Source organism: Lathyrus oleraceus, chromosome 3 (genome assembly GCF_024323335.1).
Source record: "Lathyrus oleraceus cultivar Zhongwan6 chromosome 3, CAAS_Psat_ZW6_1.0, whole genome shotgun sequence".
Lineage (NCBI taxonomy): Eukaryota > Viridiplantae > Streptophyta > Magnoliopsida > Fabales > Fabaceae > Lathyrus > Lathyrus oleraceus.
Genome location: NC_066581.1, coordinates 468,423,598 through 468,441,818, shown reverse-complemented (window position 1 = coordinate 468,441,818; position 18,221 = coordinate 468,423,598). Strand labels below are relative to the sequence as shown.

General features: G+C 40.7%; 2 protein-coding genes and 2 long non-coding RNA genes across 4 annotated transcripts; 3 read left to right on the top strand and 1 right to left on the bottom strand.

Moving 5' to 3' along the window:
* Positions 1 to 1,178: 1,178 nt before the first annotated feature.
* LOC127128208 (uncharacterized) lies at positions 1,179 to 2,575 on the bottom strand. Its single transcript, XR_007805770.1, has 2 exons — positions 1,903 to 2,575; positions 1,179 to 1,462 (listed from the first exon to the last, which is right to left on the bottom strand). It is a non-coding gene; the product is annotated as an uncharacterized LOC127128208 (long non-coding RNA).
* LOC127128209 (uncharacterized) lies at positions 1,458 to 8,375 on the top strand. Its single transcript, XR_007805771.1, has 2 exons — positions 1,458 to 1,925; positions 6,303 to 8,375. It is a non-coding gene; the product is annotated as an uncharacterized LOC127128209 (long non-coding RNA).
* A 959-nt stretch (positions 8,376 to 9,334) lies between these two features.
* Positions 9,335 to 11,405, top strand: LOC127131684 (uncharacterized). The gene is made up of 2 exons (XM_051060599.1): positions 9,335 to 10,331; positions 10,747 to 11,405. Exons 1-2 carry the CDS (start codon positions 9,335 to 9,337, stop codon positions 11,403 to 11,405), a joined length of 1,656 nt encoding a protein of 551 aa, XP_050916556.1.
* Positions 11,406 to 14,473: 3,068 nt separating this feature from the next.
* LOC127131683 (uncharacterized) lies at positions 14,474 to 15,607 on the top strand. The gene is made up of 2 exons (XM_051060598.1): positions 14,474 to 14,869; positions 14,969 to 15,607. The coding sequence occupies exons 1-2, from the start codon at positions 14,474 to 14,476 to the stop codon at positions 15,605 to 15,607; spliced, it is 1,035 nt and encodes a 344-aa protein (XP_050916555.1).
* Positions 15,608 to 18,221: the final 2,614 nt, after the last annotated feature.

The following is an 18,221-nucleotide window of genomic DNA, read 5'->3' as shown; positions in this document are numbered from 1 at the left end:
ATATTTGATTGTATCATACTTTGTTTTTCATTATTTACTAACCAAAATGCCAAAAATATGTCTATGTATAGCTTTATTTCTTTTGTAGGTAGTGTGTGCATTCACCAATGCCTCATCAAGCTCATATCTAGGGTTTGAGACCCTCAGTACAAGGAGATCAATCAAGAGATGGTTCACATTGGTTCTAGACATCATATATGGGTCCCCATAATCTTCACTTATTATTTGGATCAAGAAATCATCAAGAGTTTGAAGCTTGTTTGCCTTGGAAGCCCTGGGTATCTTGTGTGACTTCCTCAATAAGTTTCTTCAACATTTGATCAAATATTTCAAGGGACACTTCATATTACATCATCTTATACATATATAATCCTCATAAGTCCCAAAGATCAAGAGAACTTCAAGTTTTCAAGTTGGTTCAAGGTGTTTGACCAGAGGAAGTCAACTGGTCAAAACTGGGGTTCCCTAGACCCTATTGTCGTACCCTAAAAAATTTCCCTCCCACTCTTCTCATTATATCATTCAGTCACTTTGTCTAAGGATCATTATACACGTCTAATGCTTCATACATACGCATAAGTCATTCATAATGGGCTCAGGATTATCGACTTGTAAAGTTAAGATTTTGAGTTGATTAACCCTAGGGGGTGGACTTTCCAATTCGGCCTATGAAGTCATGTTTTCAACAGGGGCCCATAGCGGTGTTTGTTTTGTTCCAAATTCATGTGGATAACTCTAACTCCAATTGATTCATGGCTTGATTAAATTCTTGGTGATCCGTTAAATAATGGACTCGATATTAAATTTTGAAATTGCTCTTCTTGATCCTAATTCCCATTTAATGTTGGAGTTTGAGTTTTAAGTAATTCCATTCTTTTTTGAATTGATTAAACCATTGAAAATGAGTTCAAATGTGGAAATTGATTCGATTAATTTTTATTTCCAATGCAATTTTGGAGTTTATTCTTAATCATTTTTTATTGATTTAAAAAAATCGGTTTGACTTCGAAGTTGATGTTAATTTCAATTAATTTTGAAATTTGGATTAATATTGAAGTTAAACTCTTTTTGTTTTATATTTTGGAATGGGTTTTAGCCCATTAAATCCATAAGCCCATTGGATTGTCCAAAAAAAAATGAATTGGTTTTCTTTTTTTTTTATTATAGTCAAGGCCCATTAGGATGAAATTTGTTTTGTTATAGGCAAAGTGAAATACGTTGACAATACAAACACATTTACACCAGTCTACACTAGTACAGTCTGGGAAAGGTCATTACAGTGCAATAACAAAAAAAATATCACAGTACCAAAACGAAAACTGCAGCTAAACGAAAACCAAAGAAAAACATGCGCCGTACACACAACTAAACGACGGAACAAAATTGTCGTAGGCGAGCTTAACGCATATGCAAATAACAGCCGCGACATCGAAAGGCAAGTCCATTACGCAGCCAAATTCACCTGCAAAACCAAAAATGACTCAATACATCATTAACGAAAAAACTTCACAACTGACTGTAACGATTTCCTAACTAAAATAACAAACTTCAATTCACAGCGTTGGAAACGTATAACTTCTTCACAATAGGAGTTAACGGAGGTAACAAATTTAACGGATTGGAAGTGTATATAAGCTGATTGCACCATTCGACAGGGTCACTTTTTTAGATTTCCGTAATTTCACAACTGTAAATCTCCAGCTCCACGAACCTCACGAAAACCTCATAACAATTCTTCACACGACACTCGGGTTCACTCTCGAAGCATCTCATAATTCACAACAACCACACAATAAATCGTCTCGATCCGGTATACGCGAAGAAGAAAAAGGAGAAGAGAGACCAACAAAGTAAGAAGAAGAAGGAGAAGGGAAAAACCGAGATAAAAGAGGAGATTCTTACCCGTTGATCATCAGACTAATCCGGTGAGTTCCTCATTCTTTTTCTTTGATTCTGCACGCCCTTGTGTATACGCGTTTGAACGGAAGCTGCAAATTGCGGTTCGATCCATTGATTGGAACACCGAGGCATCTCGCGAGAGGAAGCATGGATCGTGAAGAACTTTTACTTCTGAATCGCCGAACTAGAACCGGAGCACTCTTCATCCTCACGCCAAGACGATCGTAAATGAACGAAGAAACGCGGGACAGAAGCAAGGTGCGACGATGAAGGTCACGTGGAGCCGACATGCCGTTGTAGTGCGATTGAGAGTCGAAGCTGAAGGAATCGTTAGTTCTTTCGTTGGATTTTCTAAGGATGATACCATCACGACTGGTGCTATGTTCGATGTTTCACGAATCCCAAGCGGCGAGAGGTGGGAATGCCGGTGTTCCGTCGGAATCGGATGCGGCAGCGGAGTCCATTTTCATTCGCAGTATTAGATGTTTGGGTTTGCAGGATACTGAAATCCTCTTGTGCGCTTTTGGAAATGGAATTGATGGGCCTAGGTCTGGAAAGGCCCATCCCCACTTTTTACCCAAACACGTTTCCTTCAATCCACACCGCTAAGCCTACTTCCCACACCCCCGTAGCAATTGGATTTTTGTCCTGTTACAAGATTTCTGGGCTTAGGGCCCATTCGGGGTACCACACCGCTAAGCCTGCTTCCCGCACCCCCCCTTTTTTTCATTTTTCATGGGCCTGAGTTAGCTTTCTATTGGGTTTGGTTGCTTATAGGGCCTGAATCCAATTAGTACATAGGAACCAACTTAACTTTGGTCATTTTTTACTAAGCTTTGTCAAGACATAACTAGATTAACTAGGATTTAATTCTAGGTTAGGAAATTTAGTTCCATAGTTTAATTAGGATTTTTAAGTGAAATTAGGATTTAGAGTAATTAGTGAAATTGTTAATTAGATTAGAAATTCGAATTTAATTAGGATTTTTGGATTTACTAGATTTTGTGGGAATATAAAAATTGGTATTGTTTTGGAATTTGAGTTTAACCAAAGTTTTTTAGGATTTAGAAATAAACCTCAATTGGACTTTCATGCATAGAAATTTAATACATTGTAAAAAGACTATTTTACCCTTTTAGGGTTTATTTTGGTTTTTGACCATGAGTGCGTGCTCCTTTAGGGTTAGGATCTAACATAGAATTTGTTATCAACATTGACTAACTATAACATGATCCCTTAAAATATTTTGACTAATTATTACCATTAGATTAGGTTCTAACCTAGTTTTCAAACTAAATCGTAACCCACGATTCGAATTGATCAAAATTAATTTTGATCAATTAAACCCTTTGAACTTGTATAATCCTACAATCTAATTTAAGTGACCAAAAGACCCTTGATCACTTAATAAGACTTTTCTTCTAAGTTGTAGAGCTCGAAGCCTCAAGTCAAGATCTTCAAATCAAAGCATCCTCAGTCACACCAAGCAGCGGATTATACAAGATAAATCAAAGGTCAACACTTGGTAAATACGATTCAAATTGTATGAATCGAGTTTTAAGTAATAGGGAATGACGAGACGGGGTCTCTCCTATACTCGTCTAGAGCGACTTTGCGTATAGGGCGTATTCCCCAAATATTCAAAGCGTTCGCCCTTATTCATAGACTTTAGTATGATACGAATTTATTAAAATACCAAGTCTTCTTCATACAAGATCAACATCAACACAAGGATCAACAATGAAGATTCTTCACCAATAAATTGTCAGTTAAGAGAAGTATCATGTGCTACGAGCCTTAAGTAATAGGGAATGACGAGACGGAGTCTCTCCTATCCTCGTCTAGAGCGACTTTGCGTATGGTGTTTATGCCCCAAATATTCAAAGCGTTCGCCCTTATTAATAGACTTTAGTGTGATTCCTATCAATCGACTGTCAAGTCTCTTATCACCTTACTCTCTCAATTCATCCTTCATTCTAATCATTTCAATTCAATCATTCTATCACCTTTTCTTTCCTACTTAATCACCTTGTTTTCATCCCTAGTGGGTTGAACTACGATAACTTTGATTTCCTTATTGCACTATAAGGATACGTAGGCAGGAGAATTCAGATTCTTCGTGAGCTACTCTATTTATTAATCAATCATTCTTCATTCATAAATCAATACCATCTTTTTGATATCAAATATCACGTTTCCTTGGTTTCCAAGTTCATCCTTTTAGGACGCCTAATGAATAGTCCATCTTGCGAACCAAGAGCTGTTTGGCTTGTACCCAAACATTTAATTCGCTTTGTTTATGGTTATGACAAGAGTGGGTATGCCTAGTTTCCTCCACATCCTAGTTAATACCTATTTCGCTCTTCGGTTCAAAGTTTATTCCTTCATGGATCCAAGATATTATTCTCTTTTGATCTCAAATTGTTTATACCCCAGCAAGTGATACATTCTCCCTTGCACCTAATAATACTTTCTTGTGGGTCTCATACTTATCCTTTTAGGACGCCTAATGAACAATCCGCCTTGTGAACCAAGAGTTGTTTGTGCTATGCAATCAAACACTTAATTCAATCTTTTTTTAGATCATTCCACTAGTGTTGTAAGCCCTCACTTGTTGGTTCATACCAGTTTGCTCTTGGGTTCGAAGGCAGTTAATTTTGTGAGTTCCCTTGGTACCATTTTGTTGGCACAAGTTATAGTTTTCATCACTCTCAATCTCTTTCTTTGTTCTCATAGTTCCGAACTACGATTTCTCTAATTTTCTCATTGCACAATGAGAATACGTAGGCACGAGGATGCGAATCCTTGGGGAGCATATTTCTAATTATTTCTTCCTCCCCCTTAAGGAACCATTCATATCTTTCATAATCCATTACCTACCTTCTATCATACACAATTCACCCTAGTGACATACTATCTCTTTGAAATCAGATACACTTTCTTTGGAATTCCATATACATCCTTTTAGGATGCCTAATGAATAGTCCGCATTTGTACCTAGAGTTGTTTGGATTATTGCCAGACATTTAATTCCTTCTTTTTTGACCAATATGCATGTTTCCCTCTATGGTACGAATCTCATTTCTCCTATGGATTCCAATATGCCTTGACCTTTGGTTTCAAACTATACCTCTTTAGTCACCTATCACCAAATATTCAATTCTGTGACTTTGGTCACTTCCTTCGTTCATATCCATGATGCATTCATATTCTATCTTCATTCACTTCATGGGATATACCCTATACTTTGAGCCAAATACAATATCTCTTTGTGCTCTATCTCGTACTCTTGGGTTCATGTTTTCACCCCTTTTTGGGGTTCACATCATACAATTCTTTTGTTCAGACCATACTTTCTATCACATTTATTTTCACCTTCCGCCTCTAGTTCTTTGAACTACGAAACTCTGAATTCCTCATTGCACTATGAGGATACGTATGCATGAGGGCCCTAATCCTCACTGAGAACTTTATCTATTTCTTTTCCTTTTCCCATCCTTTTTCATGTAGTCTTAGATCTAACACCTATTCGAGTGAGAACAATAAAAACGGTTCCCATGGAGTACTATGGATGTTTAGGGTGCTAATACATTCCCCTTGCATAACCGACTTCCTTACCCATCATATCTCTTCCCCTTGGGTTTTATCGATGTTTTCCCTTTCCTTCTGGAATAAATAAAGTTCGATGGAGATCTGTTGTATGTTCGAGCGTGCGATACGTTCGGGTATATTTCCGCTAGCTTCAGCTGGTGACTTTGCTGGAGATACTTCGCTATAATGAGTACTTCCTAGTCGCTAAAAGGAGTCGAGCCTAGTTTAGGTTGTTTCCTCTCTAGTTTAGGTGTTTATCTTTATGCCTTAAATGCTTTATATTATTCTCTATTTACTTTATCATTATATTCTGGCATCCTGGATATTTGTATATGTTGTTGTTTGGGTTGGGTTGGCGACACATGAGAGAGAAGCTCTATACCCGAGCCTGATTACATACACAGAATAGTAACATGACTAGAGTCGTCTTTGACCTCTGTGGAGTTATTCCGCGATTATGATTGACACGAGACGTCACACCTAGAGTAGATCCTTTTCGGAGCATCATTGTCCGACGAGTCATTCGTCTAAGACAATGGTATCTCAAATTGGGTAGTTGACTCTAGGGACCTTTTAGGACCATCCTTTAAGTATAGTACATACCTGTGAGGGGGATATGGGTTTTTCTTGCAGGAAACTAAGACTCTTCATACCCGTGCTCTCGTGTATATGTTGGACCTTTGAAAATGCAACAAACAGATTATACAGCTTATCCAGAGCATGACAAAATTATGATTATACGCCATCCTTGCATCGCATAACATCATTACATCATTACATTAACTATTACATGTTACATTTGCATTTTTCAGGGACCTATTATGCCAGTTGCTATCGTCAATGCAGTCATGGATAAGATAGACCGAAGAAAAACATATTAGTACAAATTGAGAGACTCTAAGGTCGATGAATTGATAAAGCTCAGTGAGTTCCTAACTGACGATTATCGAGTAGACTTCAAACAAGCCTATGGCAACCTGTTGGGAGTTTTGTCTGGTAAGGAAGACTCAGGGTTGATGTTCACATACGCGCAGTTCTATGATCCCACACTACACTGCTTCATGTTCCAGGACTTCCTTCTAGCCCCCACACTAGAAGAATTTGCTCATTTGCTTTAGCTACCGGTTAGAGACCAAGCTCCCTACATGATAGAGGATAATTTCCCGGATTCCGCAGATATAGCTCAAGCCTTGTGCATGAAGAAGGATTTGATCGAGTCCACACTCCGAATCAAGGGTAACACACAGGGCCTACCGTCTAAGTTCTTATTCAAGAACACCACTGTGTTTGCCAATAGTGGAAGTTGGGACGCCTTTTACGCCAGCTTCGCACTACCCGTCTATGGGTTGGTACTATTCCCGAATATGGAAGGCTTCGTTGACAAGACCGCCATCACCATATTCATCTCCCGGAACCAAGTTCCCACCTTACTAGTTGATGTATTATTCTCCTTCCATTGGAGAAACATGAAGAAATGGGGGACTATCAATTGTTGTATTCCTTTGCTTCAGAAGTAGATCATGTCCCACCTATCGAAGAAAGGGTTGTTTGTTGATAATGTCGGTAATCTGAAATGGTCACAAAGGTTAATGTCATTAGATGTTGAGGACGTCGTCTGGTTTAGTCTCGATTACTTGAGGTTGGAGATAATATTCCGATGTGGGGAGTTCCCAAATGTTCCTCTCGTCAGCACAAAAGGGGGTTTGATCAACTATAACCCCGTTCTCTCATTGCGTCAGTTAGGATATCCGCTCAAAGAGAAACCCGAAGACCGTCTATTGGAAGAGTTGTTGTTAGCCGAAGGGGTTGAGAATCCAGAGCTGATAAAGAAATTACGCAGAGCTTTGGGCAAGATACAGTGAATTGGGAAGAAAGAACTAGGCAAGCAACCGTGTACCGTGACAGCTTCATATGCTGATTGGGTGAAGTCAAGGGCCAAAATGTTCAAACTTCCATACCCATGGGAATCTTCCATGTGTATCAAGACCATCAAACCACCTACTATCATCGTTTATGAAGTGGATCGCCTTAAAGAAACCACCAAGAAGTTAGAAAAAGAGAACGCCGGCCTCCGTTCCAGCCTGATAAAAGTCACCTCAGAAAAGAACACTCTGAAAGCCAGTCACAATCAAAAGAGAGAAAGGTTCAACAAAGAAGACACTGATATTCAGAATGAGCAAAACAAAAGGAGGAAGGTGGGAGATTCCTTGAAAGGGTCTTTTGAGACCATTGCAAGCAAGAAAAAGGAATTAGTTGAAGCTTAACACCGAGCCTGCAAGAGGGAGATTGACTACCAAGGCCAAATCAAGACTCTATAAGACCAATTGGAGAAATGTCATAAAGAGATGAAGGACGAGCAAGCCCGCGCCAAGAAGCTGGAAGTAACTCTCGCATAAATCCAGAGTGACATCGACAAAAGGTTTGAAGAGATACGATCTTTGAACCGTCAGGCCCATCAGAACTTGGAAGAAAGGACCCAACCTCACATAAATCCAAGAGGAAGCTACCCAATGGGAGATTCAGAGTCATCACTTGTAATTTCTCCTAGACTAGAAAGAAGAATTTGTATAGGATATTCTGAGTGGACCTAATCATTCCTTACTACGCAACCTCATCAAGGATGCTCAGTATTGGACCGATAGACATGCCCGCCTATCCGAATTTGCTAATTAGTCACTCGAGGACCTTTCTGGATTATTGAAGAAAGCTTATGCTGACATGTTCCCTCACAACACTCCGTGGACCGCTTTCCATTTTGTATCTGTATGTAGGGTTTTCATGGGAAGGATCAAATTTGATCTCCATGCTAGTTCATCAAAATGATCTCGAGTTGTAATAATTTGTACTGTTTGACTTTCAAATGAATAAAAGAGATTTTGTTGAAATGTTTATGCTGTCTTATTCCTGCTCACTGTATCACTATGTATGCACACTGGCACACTGGCACCCTAGAAATAATCTTTTCTCATTTGTTAGCATGCATTTATTACATTCATTCATTGCACATAAGCTAACCAGAAAACAAAATGCTTACCGTCTCCGTCTTTCTACAGCAAAAACGACGACTCGTCATCACTACTTCACCCGTGCAAACAAATTAAGGATAATGGCTGATTATGAATTTGACAATGCTTTTGTTCGCGAATCTCTCGCCTAGGTTCAAGGTGAAATGAACCTCTTCAGGGGAAATATGGAGACTATTATGGAAATTCTCCAAACTCAGAGGGCCCCTACCTCTATTGTTTCCAATGTCACACATGCTGCTGGGGTGACCAATCATGCTGCTACTCTTGGTGCTACCGTCGAAACTCCGACGGAGACCGTGGTACCAACCACTGGAAACCGTCAGTTGGTTCCTGCTGATGTGAATAGGCTTGCTGCTGCCTATCCTTAGGGAATTCCCCAAAACTTTGCTGCTCATTTTGCTAATGGGGGTGCCTTCTTCCCTCATCCGACTCTCTCAACCCCTGCTGCCACTTGAAACACTGTTTTCCCTTGGGGTGTCCCCGCTGTTCAGACTCCATCGGTTGATACTGCCAACCATGAGGACAACCAAGGTCAGATCCTCAATGAAACTCCTGACGCTAAAGATGAATACCGAGGCTCGCGCCTCCACTTTCAGGTTCCTGCTCAACCTGCTAATACGAACCAGTTCCAAGCTGCTCCATTTGGTTACCTTAGGGCAACCTTTGTGCCTATGATGACTTACGCACCTACCAATCCTACACTCCAGTATGTGCAGACTGGGGCACCTCAGGATCCTAATGCTCAAACTGGAGGACAGTTCCCTCACTTGGTTCATACTACTCAAACAGTGCCCCATGGCTTCTCCTACTCATCGTAGATGATGTTTGCTCCCCAGAATATGCCTGTTCAGGCAATAGCTCCAGAAAATTCTCGGCCAGCCAGTCAGGTCACTCTTCCTGCTGTTAATTCGGCCCGACCGACATATTATCAGCTGCTTAATGATAGAATAAGGGCTATTAAGGGTTTCTCAGCCTTTGGTATTGACGCTCGAGATATGTGCTTAGTTCCGAATGTGGTGCTCCCAAAAAAGTTCAAGGTTCCAGACCTCCCAAAATACAAAGGTCTAAGCTGTCCTCATAGCCATATCACCATGTATTGCAGGAAGATAGCTTCATACATCGATAACGATGACTTACTGATCCATTGCTTCCAAGACAGCCTGTCTGGAGCTTTTCTAGACTGGTATATGAGTTTGGGACGTACTAAGATTCGGTCATTGAGGGACCTGTCAGAGGATTTTCTGAAACAATATAAGTATAATCTTGACATGGCTCCAACCAGGTTGCAATTAAAGAATCAGGCGCAGAAATCCAATGAAACCTTTAAAGAGTATGCTCAGTGTTGGCGCGAGATGGCATCCAGGGTCCGACCAACATTGTTAGATAATGAACTGGTGGATATCTTCATGGGTACACTTCATGGGTTGTATTATGAGAAAGTGATTGGGAGTTCTTCTACAAACTTTGCAGACATGGTAACTATTGGTGCACGTGTAGAGAATGGGCTGAAATCGGGGAAGATCACAGATACTACTGCTCCGCAAGCTACGAATAAGAAATCATATGGGGGCTTCACAAAAAAGAAGGAGGGGGAGACAAATGTTGTGACGGAAAGTGTCCACCCCCAATATCAGTTTCCGGTGGCCCCTATGCCGTATTATCCGTATCCATATGTTGCTGCTGCTCAGTATCAACAACCGCCATGTCAATATCAACCGCAAAACAGCAATCAACAACCAACGCCTACTCAGAAAAATCAGAATCAACAATATAACCGTGACAATAGAGGACAAGGTCAGGGGAAGAATAACAAAGGTAATTATGGTAAGCGCACTCAATATGACAAGATCCCAGTACCGTATGCTGACTTGGTACCGTATCTGGTCCATGTGGGGGTTATTGTGCTAAAAGAGATCCCTCAAGTTGTGCCACCTTATCATCCTAAGCATAACCCCAACACCTCATGTGCCTACCATGTCGGGCATGTGAGACATTCACTAAAGAATGTTGGCCGTTAAAGAAAAAGATACAAGACTTGATTATCATAAGATTCTCTCTTTCTCGGAGGAAAATCCGAACGTGAAAACGAACCCTTTACCTAATCATGATGGTCCCACGGGAAATGTCATCATTGAAGAAGAAGCCGCATAGCCTATAAAGTGGGTCGATGATGTTAAGACTTCGTTGTCAGTTGTGTTGAGAAGACTAGAACAATTTGGGTTCCTAACAGGTGTACATGATGATTGTGCAATATGTGAATGTGATCAGGACGATTGTGACGAGTTAAGGGATTGTGTACAGAAACTGATGGATCAGGGACTGATACAGTTCTCTAAGTCTAAAGCAGCCGAAGAAATTGCGGTGATCGAACCAATAACTATTGTATATAGGAAGAAGAAGGTTGAAGCTCCTCCCAAGAGGATTCAGCCAATTCATTTTCGTGTTCCCAGTCTATTTCTGTATCAGAACACCAAGGAAGTGCCTTGGAATTATGAGACAATAACGTATTTAGGAGGAAAGGAAATTCGTATTCTTAACACTGAAATCGTCAACATCGTTGGAGCGGGAGGCATGACTTGCATTGGCCATGTATTCGCTCCAAAATACACTCCTAGGGTGTCTCCATCACCCACAGTTATCCCGCCTAAAGAGAAGGTCATTCCTACTCCGCAGGCAGGAGCAACTGTACCTGTCACTCCGAACATGACAACTGTTTCAGTGCCGACGAATGTTATTGATAACAAAGTTGCAGAATCAGAAATGTCTAAAGGTAAAGGGCCAATGGTTGAGAATGAGCAAGTTGAAGATCACAAGAAGAGCATCACTTTTGAGGAAAGCCAAGAATTCCTCAAATTGATCAAGAAGAGTGACTTCAAAATTGTCGACTAGTTGAACCAGACTCCCTCAAAAATATCTATTCTGTCTTTGCTGTTAAGTTCTAAGGCTCATCGCAAAGCATTGTTGAAAGTTATGAATACCGCTCACGTGATGCAAGATATCACAGTCGATCAATTTGACGACGTGGTTGCTAATATCACTGCTAGTAGGTATTTAGGATTTAACGAAGCAGAACTACCTCCTGAAGGGAATGCCCATAATAAATCACTACACATTTCAGTCATGTGCACAGACTCTCTCCTATCTCGAGTCCTCGTTGATACTGGTTCTTCCCTTAATGTACTGCCAAAAGCTACATTAAGCCGATTATAGTTTAAAGGGCCCGAGATGAGGACCAACACACTGATTATTCGAGATTTTGAGGGTTCCCGAAGACAAGTTATTGGGGAAGTTGATCTGCCCATCTGTGTTGGACCTCACCAGTTCAACATTACCTTCCAAGTCATGGATATCAACCCAGCTTATAGTTGTTTGTTGGGAAGACCATGGATTCATTCCACTGGGGCAGTCACCTCTACGTTGCACCAAAGGCTGCAGTTCTTGATTGATGATAAACTAGTAATTGTATGTGGTGAAGAAGACCCGTTGGTTAGCGAACTCTCTTCATTCAGATATGTTGAGACAGATGAAGGGATTATTGAGATTCCACTCCACTATTTAGAATTTGAAGAAGCCAGTTCTGCTACCGCCAATCATGACCAATCATCCGCCAGTGTCCTATCTTCAGTCAGAAGTGCCAAACAGACATTGGAGAAAGGCCCACTTTTCGGTTGGGTTAAGTTGTTTACATGGCAAAGAAGTGCGACAGGTTTGGTATTGGTTATCACCCAGCAGCACGCAAGGAGAGCCCAAAGAAGAAGCAGTTCAACCGGTCAAATTCAGCAGCGCCAGCTTTCAAAACGATCATATTGTGGCAGTCATTGGAGAATCTAGTGGCAGCAAACCAAAGGCGCTTAGCCTCATACGCAGATGTCCTCCAGGGTTCAAGCTTCTCAATTGGACGGCTATCGTGATTCCCATAGTGTACTCGGAAAAAACGTAATGCATTTTCTTTTCTCAATCCCTCGTCCCCGCCTGAGACGAGAGGATAGCTTATAAGGGCCTCCATGTTTACAAGTATTATGTGAATAAATAAAAAGTACTTTTTGCATGCAAAACTTGTGTTCCCTTTTCTTTAAGTTATTTTTACTTTTTCACTAAAACAACAAAATGGAAAAAGAATTTATTTTCCTTTTTTCCACTTTCTTAAAAAGCATACTAAAATAAGCTCATCATATGTAGAGAAAACAAAACTATTGATTATAATATGGCAAAAATCAACTCTAAATATGGATTTCCAATCAACAAAGCTGAAGACGACAATGAGGAAGATTGTGAATTACCAGATGAACTAGCACGACTCCTTGAGCACGAAGAAAAAGAGATTCAACCATACAAAGAACCAGTTGATGTAATTAATTTGGGTTCTGAAACTGATAAAAAAGAAGTAAAAGTTGGGGCATCTCTCGCCAAGCATGTACACTCCGAGTTGGTTGAGTTATTGCACAAGTATGTTGATGTCTTCGCTTGGTCATACCAAGATATGCCAGGGTTAGACACCATCATTGTTGAACATCACTTGCCACTCAAGCCTGAATGTCCTCTCGTCAAGCAAAAGCTCAGAAGGACTAGACCTGACATGGTACTCAAGATCAGAGAAGAGGTTAAGCAGCAGTTTGATGTTGGATTTTTGGCTATTTCTGAGTATCCACAGTGGGTTGCTAACATCGTCCCAGTTCCGAAGAAGGATTGTAAAGTCAGAATGTATGTAGATTACCAATACCTCAATAGAGAAAGTCTGAAGGATGACTTCCCTTTGCCTCACATTGATGTTTTGGTTGATAATACATCTTAGTTTTCTGTCTTTTCTTTCATGGATGGGTTCTCCGGGTACAATTAGATAAAGATGCCGCCAGAAGATATGGAGAAGACAACTTTCATCACACCCTGGGGAACTTACTGCTACAAAGTAATGCCATTTGGCTTGAAGAATGCAAGGGCAATATATCAGCGTGCCATGGTAACCCTCTTTCACGATATGATTCATGAAGAGATTGAGGTCTATGTAGAGGACATGATTGCCAAATCCGAAAGTTTAAGTTGCGTCTGAATCCAGCTAAATGCACTTTTGGGGTCCGATCCGATAAGCTCTTGGGTTTCATAGTCAATCAAAAGGGTATTGAGGTTGATCCTGACAAAGTTTGAGTATTCCAAGAAATTCCACCTCCCAGAACAGAAAAAGAAGTCTGAGGTTTCCTTGGTCGACTCAACTATATCTCTAGATTCATATCATACTTAACGGCTACCTGTGAACCGATATTCAAACTGTTGAGAAAGAATCAATCGATTATGTGGAACGACGATTGCCAAGCGACATACTACAAAATAAAAAAGTACTTGCAAGAACCACCAATCTTGATACTATCGGTTCTTGGTAGGAATCGCAACCGGGCCCGGCCCGCTGGACATGCCCGTTTTGCCCACACTTTAGTGCAGGATGGGTCAAGGATTTATGCCCTCACCCTCTAATGAGTCTGCCCCGCCCCGCCCCGTTTTTTTCGCGGGCTTTTGCGGGCATGTGCATTTACATAAATTTTTGCATTTTTAGGCTTAAAGAGTGCAGTGCCCGCAGTCTTTCCCCATCCCGCCCTCACTTTTTTGCGGGGCGGGCCTATGTTTTGGACATACATCCTTAACTATGACCGCCCCGTCCTGTCCCGTTTATTTGCGGGCTTTTGCAGGGTGGGCCTAAACGGGGCGGGCATGCCCGTTTGCCACCCCTAGTTCCTGGTAGGCCTCTCATTATGTACCTCACAGTACTCGATGAATCTATGGGTTGCGTCTTGGGTCAATATGACGACACAAGAAAGAAGGAACATGTTATTTACCATCTCAGCAAGAAATTCACTGAATGTGAGACCAGATACTCACTTTTAGAGAAAACTTGTTGTGCTTTGACTTGGGTTGCTCGATGCCTGAGACAATATATGATTTTCCATACCATTTTATTGATATCCAAAATGGATCCGATAAAGTATATCTTTGAAAAGCCTATTGTTACTGGTAGAATTGCCCAGTGGCAAATGTTGTTGACCGAGTATGATATTCAGTATATGACCCAGAAAGCGATAAAGGGGAGTGTTCTATCTGACTACCTTGCTCACCTACCTGTCGAAGGTTATCAACCGTTGAGGTTTGACTTTCTAGACGAAGATATTATGTTTATCAGAGACTTCACTATGTCATGTTCTGAGATAAGCCCTGAGGAAGGCCCCAAACCAGGATCGCAATGGACGCTCGTGTTCGACGGTGCTTCCAATGCTCGAGGACATGGAATAGGCGTTGTTATCACTTCTCCAACCGGTTTCCACCTTCCATTTACCACTAGATTGTGTTTTGACTGCACCAACAATATGGCATAATATGAAGCATGTATCTACGGTTTGTAGGCACCCGTCGACTTAAGGATCAAGATTCTTGAAGTATACGGTGATTAAGTTTTGGTAATAAGTCAGGTAAAAGGTGATTGGGAGGCTCGGGATAGCAAGTTGATACCTTACAAGGAGTATATCAGGAAATTGGTACCCTACTTTGATGAAATCTCCTTTCATCATATCCCTAGCGAAGAAAATCAGTTAGCAAATGCTCTAGCTACGTTGGCATATATGTTCAAAGTCAAATGGAAGAATGAAGCACCAACCATCCATATTGACCACTTAGATAAACCAACATACTATCTAGCAATCGAGGCAGGTCCTGATGATAAGCCTTGGTTCTATGACATAAAGGCATTCCTGAAGAAACAACAATATCCCGAGGGTATATCCATTACTGATAAGAAGGCTCTGAGAAGACTCTCTTCCAAGTTCTTCCTAAATGGTGATGTGTTATACAAGCGAAATTATTATTCTGTACTGTTCAGATGCGTGGATAGACACGAAGCTAGTTCAATGATAAAATCCATACATGAAGGTTGCGAGGGTGTACATGCAAAAGGTCCTGTTATGGCTAAGAAGATCCTTTGGGTTGGGTATTACTGGACGACAATGGAGGTTGACTTTTACAACTTTGTTAGAAGATGTCACAAATGTCAGATATATGGTGACAAGATCTTCGTGCCACCAACTCCATTAAATGTTTTGACTTCTCCATAAGCTTTTTCTATATGGGGTATTGATATGATTGGGATGATAGAGCCTAAAGCTTCCAACGGTCATTGATTCATCCTGGTCGCCATTGATTACTTCACGAAATGGGTCGAAGATGCTTCATATGCCAACGTCACTCGATAAGTGGCTACCCGGTTTATCAAGAAAGAGATAATCTGCCGCTATGGGATACCTAACAAGGTCATCACTGACAATGCCAGTAATCTCAACAACAATATGATGAAGGAGTTTTGCAAAGAATTTAAGATCGAGCACCACAACTCTTCACCATACCGGCCTAAAATGAACGGCGCCGTAGAAGCACCTAATAAGAATATCAAGAGAATCGTCTAGAAAATGGTCAAGACATATAAGGACTGGCATGAGATGTTTCCATTTGATCTGCACGGTTACAGAACCTCGGTCCGCACATCCACTGGGGAAACTCCATACTCGTTGGTATATGGGATGGAGTTTGTCCTACCAATTGAAGTCAAGATCCCTTAACTCAAAGTAATCATGGAGGCCGACCTCGATGAAGCTGAATGGGTTCAATCATGGTATGACCAACTGAATTTGATAGAAGAAAAGCATTTGACGACGGTTTGTCATGGTCAGTTGTACCAAAGACGTCTCAAATGAGCTTTTGATAAGAAAGTTCTTCCTCGTGAGTACCACACAGAGAAACTCGTGCTCAAAAGGTATTCTGCTATTCACTCAGACCCGTGAGGAAAATGGACTCCCAACTATGAGGGACCTTTTGTCATCAAGAAAGCCTTCTCAGGTGGGGCTCTAATCCTCACAACAATGGATAGGAAGGACTTGCCATTGCCAGTGAATGCCGACATAGTAAAAAAAATTATGCCTAAAAAGAAATGACGAAAGCCCGCTAGACTAATCTTCACAAGATTGACCCAGGAAAAAACGACTATCCCGATGGACCAAAAAATGACTTGTTTGTGCAAAAGTTAGGGATCAAATATAAAGCTCGCTAAGTCGAAAACCCGAAAGGGAGACTTAGGCAAAAAGGAGCATCCCGGTGGATGAAAAGAATGAAAAATGTCTAGGCAAAAGTTAGGGATAAAGGCATTGACTATGATCCTTGAGCCCATTACGCTACAAGCTAGATATCAGATGGTCAGGGATCAATCCAATCATTGTCAGTCGAAGCAAGGCCTCAGGATTTAGATTCTACAGTAGACTAAGGCCAACGTTGTAATAAATGAAAAAAAATACAAAAATTGTTTCCCATTGCCATTTCATTTATTTTTCAATTTTGGAAACACCCTCATCAAGGGTGTTTGCGTCTTTGTATGCACCATATGTATAGTTCCATATCAATAAAATCCGACTCATTTCATCGAGTACCTTTCTTCTTCTGTATTTTGTATGCAAAATAACTAATTTATCTTATCCGCATGACGCCTTAAAATTTTGGAGAATAACAAAAGCTACACTAAAGGAAAACATTATGCATTACTGTAAAATCCAGATGAACTTAAAAAAATGACCGATGGTCCGAAAGTTAGCTCGAACACCTGTGGCATCTAGGTGATCTCCTGGTTAGATCATGCATCCCAGTTTTTCCTCGACAGGGTTAGATGGATCCTTGGCAGTAGTGTTAACGCATGGATTTCCTAATGGCGGGTTTTGTACCCCAAAATTCCCCCTCCTTTTTTCCTAGTTTTTTATCCAATCATTTGACTTGGGGATCACTTGCATACATTTATAACTTATTCATATGCATCACTCATTCCATTAGGGGATCATTATATATTCAAATTCTTGGCTTGTGCAGCTAGGGCTTGCAAAGTGTGATTTGGATTTTATTAAAGCATATGGGAAGTGAGACCCTAAATTCTTGATGGTGGAGGAAGGATTCAACAAGGGGTTGCCCAAGCAATCCTCAGGGGTCTTCAAAACCCTAATTCTTGATAATATGACAAGGGGATCCTTTAAAGCTTCAATAGGCCTTGTCTTGGCCATCAAAACCATAATGAAGGCTCATACATTGGAAGACTTGTTGTTGAAGCATATGATTTTGTTCAAAGGACTTGCTTGAGGGGTAGGCCTCATTGAAATCCTAATCAAGGAGAGAATGGTCTTGATGGACTATGTGGCTTGACTTTCCATCTGGTGACATCCAAAACCCTAATTCCATCCATGTTTCACCCACTGACTGGTTGGCACCACCTTGATCTTTGTCTTGGCTCAAGTCCCATGGCTTACATACCTTTACCCTTCCTTTGTCATCCCATATGATCACCTCTAGCACAAGGTCTACTCCTGGTTCATTCTCACCTGGTTATTAGTCTTAAACCCAATCCATCTTAGCCAATGCTTGATTGTCTAGTCAATGGATGGTGTTGTCACCCCAAACTACCAAATCCCATTTATGTCATAATCCAAGAGGTATTTGTCCTTTAATTCATAGTTAAGCCTTAACCTTGTTTCATTAGGTAGTAGCCTTGTTCATTTTACAAGTCATGACCATGTTCATTACAATTCAAGCACATACAAATACAAAATCCATTGTACAATGAAAGTAACTTGAGAACCATTTAACATCCAAATGTCCATATATGAACCATCACATTGACCAGTACATGAAAAATTACAA